The following is a 13,990-nucleotide window of genomic DNA, read 5'->3' on the forward strand; positions in this document are numbered from 1 at the left end:
TCTCTTCTCTAAATACTTAAACCAGCTTGACAAGAACTAACTTTTTAAAAAATTTAAGTTTATTCAATGTTAATTCTAATAAAATTCATTGTATAAAATAAGAGTAACAAATTTACAGTCAATGAGTTAATAATTTAATAAGCAAATTTGATACAACAATGCTAAATGTAAGTTGTAACATCAGCAAGTGAATCACTCATTACCTAAATAAATTTCATGTGTATACATAGCAAGCATGATGACTTGATGGTGTTAGATTGAAATCAATTATAACTAATCAAGCACAAATCACAAGAGTGACTGACTCTGAATCAGCTCCAAAAGAATACATGGCATTATGGATAATCAGCCTTCAATTTTATAACTACTACAAGTATCTTGATTGCTAGAAAATATTAATCAGGAAAGCCATAAACAATGCTTAAACAGGAAAGCCATATGATATATATTTAACATAAAAAATGAGAAGTAATAGATAATTTCAGTTTCCAAACATGCTTTGATTTAAAAAAATAAAGATACATAAGGCCAACACACATAAATTAGGCCGATTCTTATTAGCTAGTAAGTAAGAAAACTTAGAGTTATTACTCAAATAAATTGCAAAGCTCATGCTTTAAAGAAGTACATAAATCAACTCAGATTAGCAAATGTTAATTTCTTTAAAAAGGAGAGGACCTTGGCAGGGCCAACAAGTTCCTGAGGGCTGAGGACATCATTCTTTATATCGTCATTTAGGGATTTTTCAAGATCAATAATTATTGTACTCAAAGAAGTCCTCCGTCATTCGTCAACAATTTACATAATATTAATGAAAAGGCAAGTTTAACTGTTCTAACATAAAAAAAAATTAACTATAAAATCTACTCACAAAAAATAAATCTGGAGAAGGCAAGAAGCAAAGAGCAAGCCAGTAAGCTGTAAGTAGTGAGTAAAGGAGGAGTTCTTGCTGCTTACTAGTGAGACGACGACAGAGGAAGGAAGGACCGGAGACTGCAAATCAAAGAGACGAACAGCGAGAAAAGTGACGGCAACGAGAGAAGTGCGAGCGAAGTGAGTACGGTGAGGGAGAGCGGCGAGGTGAGCGACTGCGCGACGACGGCGGTGAGCGACTGAGCAAAGCAAGCAACAGCGGCGGTGAGCCACGGAGGCGGTGAGCAAGGTTGCTGCTGTGTGGGTTTCTGGGATCTGGGTAAGTGAGTGTTGTGTGTGTTTCTGAGATTTGGGTATGTGGGTAGGTGGGTATGAGGGGTATGAGGGAGGCAACCCTAATTGCTAAGAGAAATATATATATGAGGGAGTATATGTACACTCCGGGGCGGGTAGGGGCGGGTTTACCATGAACCCGACCCCGCCCCGCCCCCGTTCAGGACCCGCCCCGCTTCGGGTCGGGTTTAAACCCGCCCCGGTCGGGTTGGGGCGGGTCGGGTACCCGCGGGTTCGGGTACTCCTGCCACCCCTAATATAGCATATCTGTATATTAATTGTAGGATTCTATGCTTTTATTATTTTGATTCTTCTAGCGGCTATATATACCCCTTGTACATTGTACTTTTCAATACAACTCAATAATACACAAATTCCTTCTCCAATTTAGTCTCTTGTTTCTTCTTCCGTGCTATTTTTTTCCTTCTCTTTTATCAATGCTTTGATGCTTACTCACCTAACCGATTAGCTCGTTCACTACTTACTTATTCTCATAGAGAAATCATATATTTTTCGTCACCTTCCGATAGTTTGCCATCTCTTTACACTTTGTCACTTTTTCAACAGTTTTCCAGCCGTTCGCCATCTTTTTAACGGTTGGCCACTCTTTCGGCAGTTCCATCTGTGTTTTTTTGTGGCAGTTCCATCTGCATTTTTTGTGGCAATTCCGTCTGCGCTTCCTTCAGACAGCGACAGTTTCGTCTGTGCTTCCTTCAGACAACAGCAGTTCCATCTGCGCTTCCTTTCGACAGTTCTGTCTGCACTTCTTTCCGGTAATTCCATCTGCACCTGTTCTATCAGTTTATGCATTTTTTATTTCATTGTTTTAAATAAGTTTCAAACTCAAGTTGTTTGAGGGGGGTATCAAAATATATTAAGATCAATTAGCATTTATTAGAATTATTTAGTATCTCTGAATATTTATTATGGAATATTACGTCTTTATTATTATGATTCTTTTAGCACATATAAATATCCTATTATATTGTATCATTTCAGACAACTTGAATACACTCAATAATACACAAATTCTTTCTCCGATTTAGTCTCTTATTTCTAACAAGATTCAATAGGATTGAATAATATGAGCTAACCCAATAATAAAACTTGCACACGATTATTAAAGAATATAGTTGTTCCTGATCTCTTATTCAATCGCCGAAAACCACACTAATTGAACTAACCCAACAACAACAATAATGAGAGGATAGGATAGTAAGCAAGAAACACCCACGAGATGAGGTATTCAATGATAAGAAAAGGAGAAAAAAAAAGGGAAAAAAATAATGGGTCAAAAGGTTTCAATGGGAATATGGTAGTGGTAGGTCAACTCACGAGAGAAACCCTAATTAGGGACATGCATTACAAGAATTAAAACTTACGAAAAAGAAAGACACAAGGGATATTGCCTAGGAATAAGAGCGAGAGGAAAGTGAAAATAATTTTGTTAGGTAATCAATAAAAATACAGTCAATTGCTGTCAACTAGCATCAGATACATATCTATAATTTATTAGATAAGATAATATTTAATTTGGTGGTTTTACATGTTTTGAGATCTGATTGTCTATGTTATCACTTTATTATTAATATCTTTATACTAAAATTTGTCTCAAAAACTAATTTGATCGACGTTTGTAAAATTTGGAGATTGAAAAAAAGAAATTAAAATTCGAATTCAGAGTGAACATTCATTTTAGTATATACTTTATAGCACTAAGTTAAGCTGCTTGATAAAAAGATTCTAAGCTTTTATCGAAAAGGTGGAATAGTTAAAATTTTCAATCTATTTGCAATGTATTTATTGAGGTAAAATTAAAAAATATACATTAACGATAATCTTAATCAAATTTTTGAAAGGTATATTGGGAATGCAATTTTTAATTGAAATAATAATACGTAAATTTTAAGAGTTATGTTATGTGTACACTAAAATTAACTACTAATATAAAATATATATTGGAATATAAATATACATTAAAAATAAATTAAACTAGACATATATTTTTACTAAAATATATTGATAGTTAATTTTAGTAGCTGATTTTGGTGTACAAATAATACTTTTAAAATTTTATATATTTATTTTAGCACTTGTTTCAAAAAATTTTTATAGAACTTGATTGAAATTGAAATGTTTAGTTTATTGAAAACGAAAATTTTTTTATGTTATTAAGAAAAATTTAAAGAATTAATAAAAAAGCGGTGCGAATATATATTGTTGAAAACAAAAGGAAAAAGAAAACGATGGATATTGATGGGTAGGTATAGAGACAAAATGAAATAAAAAAGAAGTGTGTAATAATAGTGTTATTGGATGAAAGATAAAATGTGGATAAAAAGATACGAGTTGGAGATACATAAAATCCTTTAAAGCCTTCTCATTGGTTGATCCAAAACCACACATCTTCCCCACCACTAACAACAGCAACACTCGTGTGTGTTGCCAACCACAAACACACACCTATATCATTCTCTCTCTCCCTACATATCATGTTACACACTACACATTAAAGCAATTAAGAAATTTTGCAAGAAATCATCATTCATGGCATCAACATTGTCTAGCACTGTTGTGAAGCCAACACCTTTCCTTGGACAAGGAAGGGGAACCAACAACAACACTCTGAGAGATGTTGTCTCCATGGGAACTGGGAAATACACGATGGTATGTATATTATTGTTGTTGCACTTTTGAGACACCCCTTGTTTTAGCAACAGTTTTGAAGTGTTGTGTATGGTTGTGGTTTAGGGGAATGAATTGTGGTATGGGCCAGATAGAGTGAAATACTTGGGACCCTTTTCTGCTCAAACACCTTCATATTTGACTGGAGAGTTCCCTGGAGATTATGGTTGGGACACTGCTGGTTTATCTGCTGACCCTGAAGCTTTTGCCAGGAATAGGGCTCTTGAGGTATCTTCTTCAATTCATATCTAATTTCTCTGTTAAGGCCATATTTTTACAAATCATAAATCAGTAACTCTCAGTAAAGTGTTTGTTTGGGCATCTTTAGTTCGTCTAATTAAATTCATACGTTTAGAAGTTTTTAATTAATGTGTATGAAAATTAATTATTTAGATGAATTTTTTTATATAATTAATAATACACAATTAGATGTTTGTATACATTTTTATACTCTCAAAAAATCAAATTTTCTTTTTAAGTATATATGACAAATTATTAAAATTTGTATTTCTTTTAGAATTTATATTTTTTATTTTATTGAAAAAATATTATAAAAATATTTTAAGATAAAATAAGATCTTTTAGCCTTATAATAATATTTAGTGGTGAATCATTGAACGTTTTGTGAATGAAATTAAACTTTTTTGTGGAATAATAATTAGGTGATCCATGGGCGTTGGGCTATGCTTGGAGCATTAGGTTGCATCACCCCAGAAGTTCTTGAGAAGTGGGTCAGAGTTGACTTCAAGGAGCCTGTTTGGTTCAAAGCTGGGGCCCAAATATTCTCAGAAGGTGGGCTTGACTACCTTGGCAACCCAAACCTTGTCCATGCACAAAGCATCCTTGCAGTCTTGGGCTTCCAAGTAGTCCTAATGGGCCTTGTTGAAGGGTTCCGCATTAATGGGCTTCCTGGTGTTGGAGAAGGTAACAACCTCTATCCTGGTGGGCAGTACTTTGACCCATTGGGCCTTGCCGATGACCCAGTTACTTTTGCTGAGCTCAAGGTCAAGGAGATCAAGAATGGAAGGCTTGCCATGTTTTCCATGTTCGGGTTCTTTGTTCAGGCCATTGTAACTGGTAAAGGCCCATTGGAGAACCTTTTGGACCACCTTGACAACCCTGTGGCTAACAATGCTTGGGTTTATGCCACCAAGTTTGTGCCTGGTTCTTAGAACAAGATAACACCTTTTCTTTTTCCTTCTTTTCTTTAAACCTCGCACTTTGCTTTTATTGTGAATAAAGAGACACGATGATTTATATGTAGGTTGTTATCATTAAAGTTGTGGATTAGTAGTGTTAGTGCACTTATTGTTTTTACTTATTAAGGACTACTAAGGCTTTTGTCAATCAAGGGGATTTTCATGGTGAATCTACATTATTTCTACATATAATCATATAAATCAACTACCAAGTACCAACTTAGTGACTCATATAAAATATATATTAAAAATAAATTAAACAATATATAATACACATACATAATGATTGATTTCCTGTATATACATGGCCTTTTTCCAAGCAGCATAAAACATTATTTATTATTGGTGAAATGAAGTTGCATAATCCAGCACAGCAATATGATGTACAGATATCAACAATGACTACTAATACTTGGAGCTAAGTTTCACATATACATGAACAAACTAGACTATCCATTACTACTATGCAACCTACAAGTCTACAACTATAACTATGCACAACTTTCACTCTGTAACAAAATTGGTAGATATACAGTTACTCAACCACTCTTGCCATTTTTGCTCATTCCCTACCAAGACTATGTGCTTTTGAACTCAATTTCCCCCACCATTTTCGCCGCCCTCTATCCATTTCTGGATTCCTATGAACTTTTGCTTTTATCTCCTTCAATCTAATCTTGTATTCTTTCTTCCACCCCTCAAACCTACGTTTAAGTTTCTTATATTCAGCATAACATTTCATGTTACCGTTTTGACCCTCAAGCATAGCTTTGGCCTCTTCATCAAAGACGTGTCTCTGCTGCTCGAATTCCCTTGCTAGACTGCTCACAGAATTTGCACAACTGTTAACTTCTCTTACTGCTCCGAGTTCAGAAAGACTACACGAATACTTCAAGGGTGTACTCACTCCAGGTGTTCGAGGTGTTCTAGATTCCATGGAAGTGGTATCTTCAGAATCGGAGCCATATTGCGCCAGAGCATCATGTTTTGCATGTTGACCACTGGCAGAGGCAAGGCTCTTTCTAGCAGCAGCAAGACTCATCTGTGCATTGAAATTGCAATTACAGTCTTCAGTTGAATTTCAGGTTAAACTTCAAAACATTCCTTATGGTGTGAAAAATGAGCTAATCAAAGGTGTGGTTTTGAACAACATCACATTCATTACAATAACATCATCAAATCTTGAGGATGTCAAAAGTTGAATGTATAAGCGGGAAAGTTAGTTTAGATTACTAAGCTGAAAACTTACTTGCAGAGACACCATTTGTCTTTGCCACATCTCCTCCATTGATTTCATCTTATTCTCGTACTCGATCCACCTTCTCTCAAACTGTTTTAGTTGATCCCTCAATTGAGAATTTTCGACTTCTCTTTGCTCTATAGTTACTTCAGCCTTGACGACCCGCTTTTGGAGTTCTGCTAAAGCTGAAGGCAGGTTCTGAGCCAGTTCTCTGGACAACACATCCTGCTAAACATAAACCAGGAATGAAAAATAGTAATAAAAAGGACAAAAGAAAAGAGGCGATTAAGATCTAGAATGGTTGGGAATTTGTACAAAATCTTATATAAAGAATCATTCAATTAGTATGCAGACTTAACTTCTGGTATTCTAAGCCATTCAAGAACCTAGAAATATGTTTTGGCATAACAAACATCCCCATCATTACACGTAGGGCTGGTAATATAGTGGGTTTTTCTAACTAGAAAATGCAAAAATTACCTGTATTTCTGGAAACTTTGGACGTGATCTTCGTCTATGTCTCGGATTTTCATGATGTTTCTTCGGCCTATAAAGGCTACTAGCATGCCTCCGAACCAACCACCCACGAATTACTACATAAAAAGGAAATTTTTAAGAACCAAATCATATTTAATGTCCCTCTCAAATGTAACCCCACACACTAACCAGATTGTATTACTATGGCTGCCTCAATCTGCTGATCATGTTCAGAAGAAATGGTTATAGAGGACTCCATCATAACACCATATTTCTTTCTCGCAATTTCTCCACGAATAACTGTAATATAACCAAATAGAAACTAAGATTTAGATACAAACATCCCAAGCAAGATGCATATGGAGGCAATAATCAGCAGAGAACTTTTGATCCAAGCGGAACTAATTTGATAGGCCATCCTTACATGATTGTAAAGTTGTTGCACGATTCTTAAGTTCACGGAAAATACTGCGGACTTGATAACCGCGAAAACTTCTCTGAACACTAAGTATTCCCCATAAAATATGTTTTCTCCTATCCTCCAGTACACCAACCTAAACAAGAAACAAAGCACTGAAATAATGAAGTGAAAGAAACCACTAGATGCATTAATATTAAATCAAGCCGAACCGTGATAACTTGAAAGAAATTAGCTACATACCTGTCCTGATCGAAGATACAGTTTGGTGTAGCCAACTTGGTACATTTCTGGAGGGATATTAAATTGTTGCAAAATAGCAATAGAGATACTCAGTGGATCTAAAGATGTGTGCGCCTCAGAAAGCAATAACCCATACCTAAAATATATGCAGAAACATAAATTAATCCAGTATTCATGATAATTGAAAAACTATAAGAGATTTCTGAACTACCGTTTGGCAAACTCTTGATGCGTCATTCGAGTAGGATATCCAGCCCTCGAAATCCTTACAACCTCCAAAACTCCGCAACATTTGAGCTGTTGCAGGACAAGGTCTTCATCATATATGCCAGGAACTTGCTTAGCATTGGGCTTTATACAGCGAATAAAGTGGGGTGTGGTGCTCTCCATCTGATGCATCAACTTAAACAGCTGACCCTGAAAGAGAGAAAGAAATTCAGTAACTTACTACTATCAGTATACACCTCAGATTGCTACTATGCTATTACCTTGAACTTTGTGCCAACACTCTGCCTTTTTGACTCCATAGCACCTAAGTGTGATGAATTTGTTTGTTGAGACGGGTCAAGAACTTGGGAGAATGACTGCAGCAGTTCGCAACTGCACGATGACAACAATTTAATGGAATCAGATGGCAGTGGATCTCTGTTCTTCTCCAGAAACCCATTTGTATCATATGTGACCTAATTGAGAGAAGCTGTTAGTATAATCACAAATACAATCAAAATTGACTTCTTTGGTACATATTCTAAATACACCTTAAGGCTCAGGAAATTTCAAGAGATACTTATACCCGAATAATCAATTTGAACTTAGAGTAGCTACTAACCTCCCCTGCATAATGCCGAACACTGAAAGCCTTGCCACTTTCTCCTTTGAAACAAGGATTGGAACTCAGGTGCTGCTTGAGTTTAGTAGCAAGTGTCAGATCAGTGGCCCTTGGGAAATTTGATTCCTCGTCCAACAGAGAGAGCAGCCCCAGAGGCTTCTGCAAAATTTACAACAAACATCAATCAGAGAACTTTGTAAAAAAAAACACCTAATATTAGGACCTATACACAATTTTTTTTATAAGAGCATAAGTCAAGAATAGAATGCAATAATCAAAATAAATAGTAAATACCTTCTCGAAGAGATCCAAACAAACTTGATTATCCTCAAACTCCACTTTTGTCCAATCTACACCATCTAATTCATAGTCCTGAAAAAAGAGAAGCAAATTGCAATAAATTTATAGAATAAGAACATAGTATCAGACAACTTACAGGAACAAACAATACACTAATTAAGATCATTTGGAACTAAACTGTTTTATGAAATTGTACTTCATAGCTTTTAGTTATTTAATTACTCTTGTTCCAAATACATTAACTTGTATATATTGGCCAAAAATTTGGAACTCTTGATTGATTATGCTCTTCCCAAAAGATAGTAGAAGTACCAAAGCTTTTCAAATGATGCATATAAATTAGATTCTTGGCTTGTATCGCATTCACACTATCCGAAATATACTTGGCTTCAAATTGTCCAGCAACCATAAAGTTGAATTCACAAATAAAATTTATGTAACTGTAGCAACATACTATTGCATTCAAATTAAAGATTTAACATAATTTCTGACCTCCTGCTCAAGTTTAAACAGATGCCGATTGAAATGTTGCTGAAGCCTTTCATTGGCATAATTTATACAAAACTGTTCAAAGCTGTTTTTCTAGAGAGGGAAAAAGAATATCAACCCATTAGAAGACATAAAATAGTGCATGAAACAATAGCAAACTCATCAATATAATTTGCATACCTGGAATGACTCAAAACCGTAAATGTCAAGGATACTTATGGATCTCCCAGTACGTCGTTTACCCACTTCAAGCGCCTTGTTGACTTGTTCTACAAGCCAGTCAAACAAGTTTGCATACATAAATTTTGCTAATGCATCTCTTGTATCAATGGCCTAAAGAAAAAATGAAAAATTATGTAAATAAACAGAACGGATTAGTTAGGTGTGATTGATCATTTGTAACAGATTAGAGAGTAGAGGATCCCTAACTCTTCCTCAAATTAGTGTAATTCATTCAGGGTTCTTGGCCTATTTCAAAGAATTCCTAATTCAATAACACAATTCAAATTTTCAAACTTCATTTCCTTCTAGCAAAGACATTTAGGATTTGTACAATAATAGATTGCAAGAATTGTTTAGGTAATAATAGACAAACCTGTCGCAATGTCAATTTTTTGGTAATAGTATCCTTGCCAGCTTTAATTTTATGGGTAGACAATGTTACCATTAGCTCCTTCAAACTGCATTGCATCAGTGTGGCAGCAATGGTTGCAGCTGCCAAGAGAATTATATGCATAATGTCACTTTCAAGGTGTAAAAAAAAATTTAATGTATTCATTCATATGTTACTATTTTAGTCACCTTTAAGATAAACCATTATACAATCCTTTCCCGCACAATTTAAAACATTATATTTGCTTTTAAGAATCTTATTCTTACCTTCATCATCAACCACCTCAATGTGATTTTCATTGTCAGTTTCATGGAATGTAATATTTCCCAGCCATAATATTGCAGCTAGCAACTTGAAAACCCTTTCTTGATCCTGTTTGGACATTCGAATAACATCCAACGCTTTCTGGGGTAAAACGCAGATAACAACGACAGGGAAACATTCCATGAGAACATAAAAGGCCATAAATTAGCTAAAAGAATATAGTGCTAACAAATGAACCGGCAGATGATATACCACTAGCCCTTGAAACTTTTTATCATCATTAACACCATCAATTGTCATGCAGTCACTCTGATTAAGATATCTATATTCACTGGCCGTTCTAAGCTTCAGCCTATCTGCAACGGAGAAAAAGTAATGCTGTGTGAGTAAATACTTACAACTTCAACTGAGCTGATAAAGAAATCACATTGCAGAGGCAACTAAAAGGGAAGAGGATATGTTTACAAATGAATTTACATATAGTACTAAGTGGCAGCAATGGTTAGTGAGGATAAGATAACAGAAGCTCGGCTAAAGTGCTTTGGTCATATGAAGAGATCAACAAAAGAATCAGGCAAGAAATATTTTATGAAATGGAAGTTAGTTCAGTTAAATGGTGTAGTGGAAACCTGAACTTAGATAGGTGAAACAAAGTATGAATAATTTCAATGAGATTTGGATTTTGATAGGACCTAGTGACATCAGTTGGTCCATATAACCAATACCACATAATAATAAAGCTTGTTTCTTTTACTTGGTACTTTGTGATGCCTTAACCAAGTAAATTTAAGGCACCTAAAAATGTATCACATAGGATGCCGAAGCAACTGTAGTAATTCCAAATAAAGGCAGGCTATAAAACAAGCCATATACTACAAGCTGAAAACTTGTGACATAAATTACGCAAGTATGCAAGCAAATTTGATAAATAATTAGAAAATGCACCTCTAAGATCAGGTGAAGCACCAGCACAAAGCTGATAAAATATGTGGTATGACCTCTCACCATTGGCTAGTTGAACAACTCTTGACTGCAAAAGGAGATGCGATTATTTCAGAAGTGAACATAGATATACATTTCAGTTACACACTTAAGTTTAGGTAGGGTATCACAAGTTACCTTTTCTAACAAAACTGCTCAAGTAAGTGAAATGGAATTGGCATATGAGAAACACAAAGGCATGAGAATTTAAGTTAGTAAGTCAAGAAAAATCAATTGCACGAAAGAGTAAATTTTATGTAACATATTTACTTGAAAATTCTTACATGTTTGAATTTTAGCCCCACAAATTTTCCCCAGTGCGCTGAAATGAATTTCAATCAACTTCCCCTGAGCCCAAATAAAGGTGTATATCAGTTCAACTTCTCAACCGTTAAATGCAATCCACAAAGTGCTACATTGAAAGGAATGAGTTCCAGTATAATGAAAGGAAAAACAAAACTCACAAATCTGCTAGAGTTATCATTCCTAGAAGTTTTTGCGTTTCCAAAAGATTCTAGTACAAAATTTGTCTGAAGAACATCATTTTCTATCCCACAACTGCCACCACCTAGATCAGCTAAATACTGCATAGCAATTTTCGCTGTCTCCGTCTTCCCTGCTCCACTCTCACCACTATCAACAGATTTGTAAAAAGGTGATTATTAACAAGTACATATCTATTACTTCTTCAGCAATTCAATGCCGTAGAGTTCAGCAACATATATGAAGAGGAATGTATTGAGTGCTGACCTTATGATAATGGATTGATTTACTTCATCTGCAATGTGTAAAATTTGAACAGAAATCTTTCTGTGAATATATAGTAAAACTACAGCTTAACAGAGATTCCAAAGAAAGAGAGAATCTCACCCACCTCTTATCATCTCGTTATAAGCTGCATCTGCCACAGCATAAACATGAGGATTATCATTACATCTCTGTTTATAAGCTTCTACGTATTCACTTCCATAAATCTGGACATCTTTGAAGGGATTGAGTGCAATTAAAACTGGCCCTGCCTTGCTCTGCATACAGAACAAATACCATATGAGGGAACATAGATGAACACCCAAGCAGAAGTACAACCCAGAAGAGCACACGTACGTAAATCAAATCTTGAGTGTAACGACTCTTAAGATTGTAAAGAACTGAGGGTTCATTTAAGTAACTAAGCTGTATAAGATCATCCACACCCTCTAAAATGTCGGGATTAGCCGGTAGGAGTGCTAATCTGGACACTTTCATAACCTGCAGTAACAACCACAAACATGTTACCTTGAAAACTTTATTCCGAAATGACAAAAATGCTTAGAATTTTACATTTCCGTTTGAAAGCGAAACGCATGCTTCCTCTTCTGAAGTTGACTGTATCTTTCCTAGTTCCCAGTTCCCCTTTTGTTGCCTACACCAAACTTGAAGTTTCTGTAGCAACAACCAAAATCAGAAACGGAAGTTTAATGTACAAACACATGCTACTAACAAATTACCAACTCTCAATCTATGCCAAAGGTCAGTGCTAACAGATAACTTAAAAAAGAGTTCATCAAAATACACACCTTTCTGATGAAATAAGCAATATTATCATCCTCCAAATCCACTTCTCCTGTTGGAGAAGAAACCATAGAAGGTACAGCAGAAGCAGCAGTAGAAGCAACAGCAGAAACATAAGTAGAAACTTCAGAAGAAACAGGAGCAGATGCATCAGAAGGAGCAGGAGCAGGAGCAGCAGGAGTATCAGTTTCAACACCAACAGCAGAGTTTGGAACCTGAACCTGTGATGATACAGGGGACGATGTTGTTGTTGGTGGTGGTGATTCTTCAGCACTCAAGTTCAAGTTGCTATCTTCTGATTTCACAATGTAAGGTGATTCCACAACCACCTTCACCTTCTTGACCCCAAAACTACCATTCCTCCTGTGGCGTCCACGAACACCACTATCCTCTTTCTCATCATCTCCATGGCAAAGGAACCTATTAGGCACTCTCACCGATGGCAGCCTCGCCCTCGAGGGCGGCCGCGATGGCAATGCCGGCGGCTTGTCCTTCGGCTTCTCCTCCTCATCCCTCCGCCGGAGAGACTCAAGCATCTCCTCCAGCGAGCTCCTCGCCTGAGATCTTGGGGTCATCATCTTTTCTTGCACCCCAAAGAACAACACAATCACAGCACAAAGGAATTCAAGTAAAGTTAAAAACTTTACATTCAATTTCTCATGCCCAATGCAGAAATCTCATCACCCCTTTCCCTCTGAGAATGAACACGCAAAATGTTGAAAAGTTTTTATTCTGAACGGATTATGGTTATGGGGCAATACGGGTTACGTTTTTATTTCTCTTTTATATATACGATGATATGTTTTACGTGCCACTTTTTAGCAACAGAATATCAAAAACCGAAGTCCAGATATGGATTTACCAAATCGAGGAAGGTGGCGGGTTCCCATTTTACTGAATGCGAAAGATAAGAGATTGAAGAAGTGGAGAGAGGAGGTTAAGGTTGTTAAAGTTGTTGCGAATAACTAACGAACCTCCTCTCAGAGGAAAAAACAAAATAGGAACGGGAAGATAGAAGGGAATATTTGGGTTGCTAGTGTTAAAGAAACGCACAAGAGTTTAATGAATGTAATGTTAATGGCGTATAGAAGAATAGCCCAGAAACTTTGAAGATTGAAGGAGTTGGCATGGCATCCTAACAGCAACACTTTGATAGTTTGATTCATGTCTTCCTGCAGATCAAACATATTAACTGCATTCTTCTTCTCCTTTTTTTTTATTAATTTATCTTTTTATAAATTAAATGTATTAATTTAATTAAAAGATTTCGAAAAAAGTGAAAAATATTGATTATATTATTATTAAAAATATTTTGTTATGATAAGTTTGATTTTTCTTCTTGTTTTTGAAAAAGTTGATTATTCTAGCTATTGATTATTTATTAAAAATTATAATATAATGATTAATTTTTAATATCTATAGAATATTCCTTTATTCCATACTAATTAAGTATTATTATTAATATATGTATAATGGAAAATTAATGTATAGTATA

At 35.5% G+C, this 13,990-nt stretch overlaps 2 protein-coding genes across 2 annotated transcripts; one reads left to right on the top strand and one right to left on the bottom strand.

Moving 5' to 3' along the window:
• The first annotated feature begins 3,536 nt into the window (after positions 1-3,536).
• On the top strand, positions 3,537-5,260 carry LOC112707348 (chlorophyll a-b binding protein 13, chloroplastic). The gene is made up of 3 exons (XM_025759041.2): positions 3,537-3,873; positions 3,958-4,119; positions 4,554-5,260. The coding sequence occupies exons 1-3, from the start codon at positions 3,754-3,756 to the stop codon at positions 5,061-5,063; spliced, it is 792 nt and encodes a 263-aa protein (XP_025614826.1). The 5' UTR covers positions 3,537-3,753; the 3' UTR covers positions 5,064-5,260.
• LOC112707347 (myosin-2) lies at positions 4,552-13,619 on the bottom strand. Its single transcript, XM_025759039.3, has 24 exons — positions 12,501-13,619; positions 12,265-12,366; positions 12,049-12,192; positions 11,819-11,969; positions 11,695-11,722; positions 11,409-11,577; positions 11,229-11,292; positions 11,083-11,096; positions 10,909-10,993; positions 10,216-10,319; positions 9,966-10,104; positions 9,682-9,800; positions 9,267-9,419; positions 9,090-9,179; positions 8,592-8,669; positions 8,298-8,456; positions 7,957-8,151; positions 7,680-7,885; positions 7,469-7,604; positions 7,232-7,361; positions 6,997-7,107; positions 6,811-6,923; positions 6,340-6,558; positions 4,552-6,132 (listed from the first exon to the last, which is right to left on the bottom strand). Exons 1-24 carry the CDS (start codon positions 13,071-13,073, stop codon positions 5,653-5,655), a joined length of 3,762 nt encoding a protein of 1,253 aa, XP_025614824.1. The 5' UTR covers positions 13,074-13,619; the 3' UTR covers positions 4,552-5,652.
• Between the last annotated feature and the right edge of the window lie 371 nt (positions 13,620-13,990).

This window comes from Arachis hypogaea, chromosome 8 (genome assembly GCF_003086295.3).
Source record: "Arachis hypogaea cultivar Tifrunner chromosome 8, arahy.Tifrunner.gnm2.J5K5, whole genome shotgun sequence".
Taxonomy (NCBI): domain Eukaryota; kingdom Viridiplantae; phylum Streptophyta; class Magnoliopsida; order Fabales; family Fabaceae; genus Arachis; species Arachis hypogaea.

Excerpts from the sequence above, each read along its gene's own strand:
- LOC112707348 (XM_025759041.2), top strand. The coding sequence starts at position 3,754 with ATGGCATCAACATTGTCTAGCACTGTTGTGAAGCCAACACCTTTCCTT. Across the intron at positions 3,874-3,957 it reads GAACTGGGAAATACACGATG|GGGAATGAATTGTGGTATGG; the intron begins GTATGTATATTA and ends GTTGTGGTTTAG. Across the intron at positions 4,120-4,553 it reads CCAGGAATAGGGCTCTTGAG|GTGATCCATGGGCGTTGGGC; the intron begins GTATCTTCTTCA and ends AATAATAATTAG.
- LOC112707347 (XM_025759039.3), bottom strand. The coding sequence starts at position 13,073 with ATGATGACCCCAAGATCTCAGGCGAGGAGCTCGCTGGAGGAGATGCTT. Across the intron at positions 8,670-9,089 it reads TGTTTAAACTTGAGCAGGAG|GACTATGAATTAGATGGTGT; the intron begins GTCAGAAATTAT and ends CTCTTTTTTCAG. Across the intron at positions 7,108-7,231 it reads TGCAACAACTTTACAATCAT|TTATTCGTGGAGAAATTGCG; the intron begins GTAAGGATGGCC and ends GTTATATTACAG.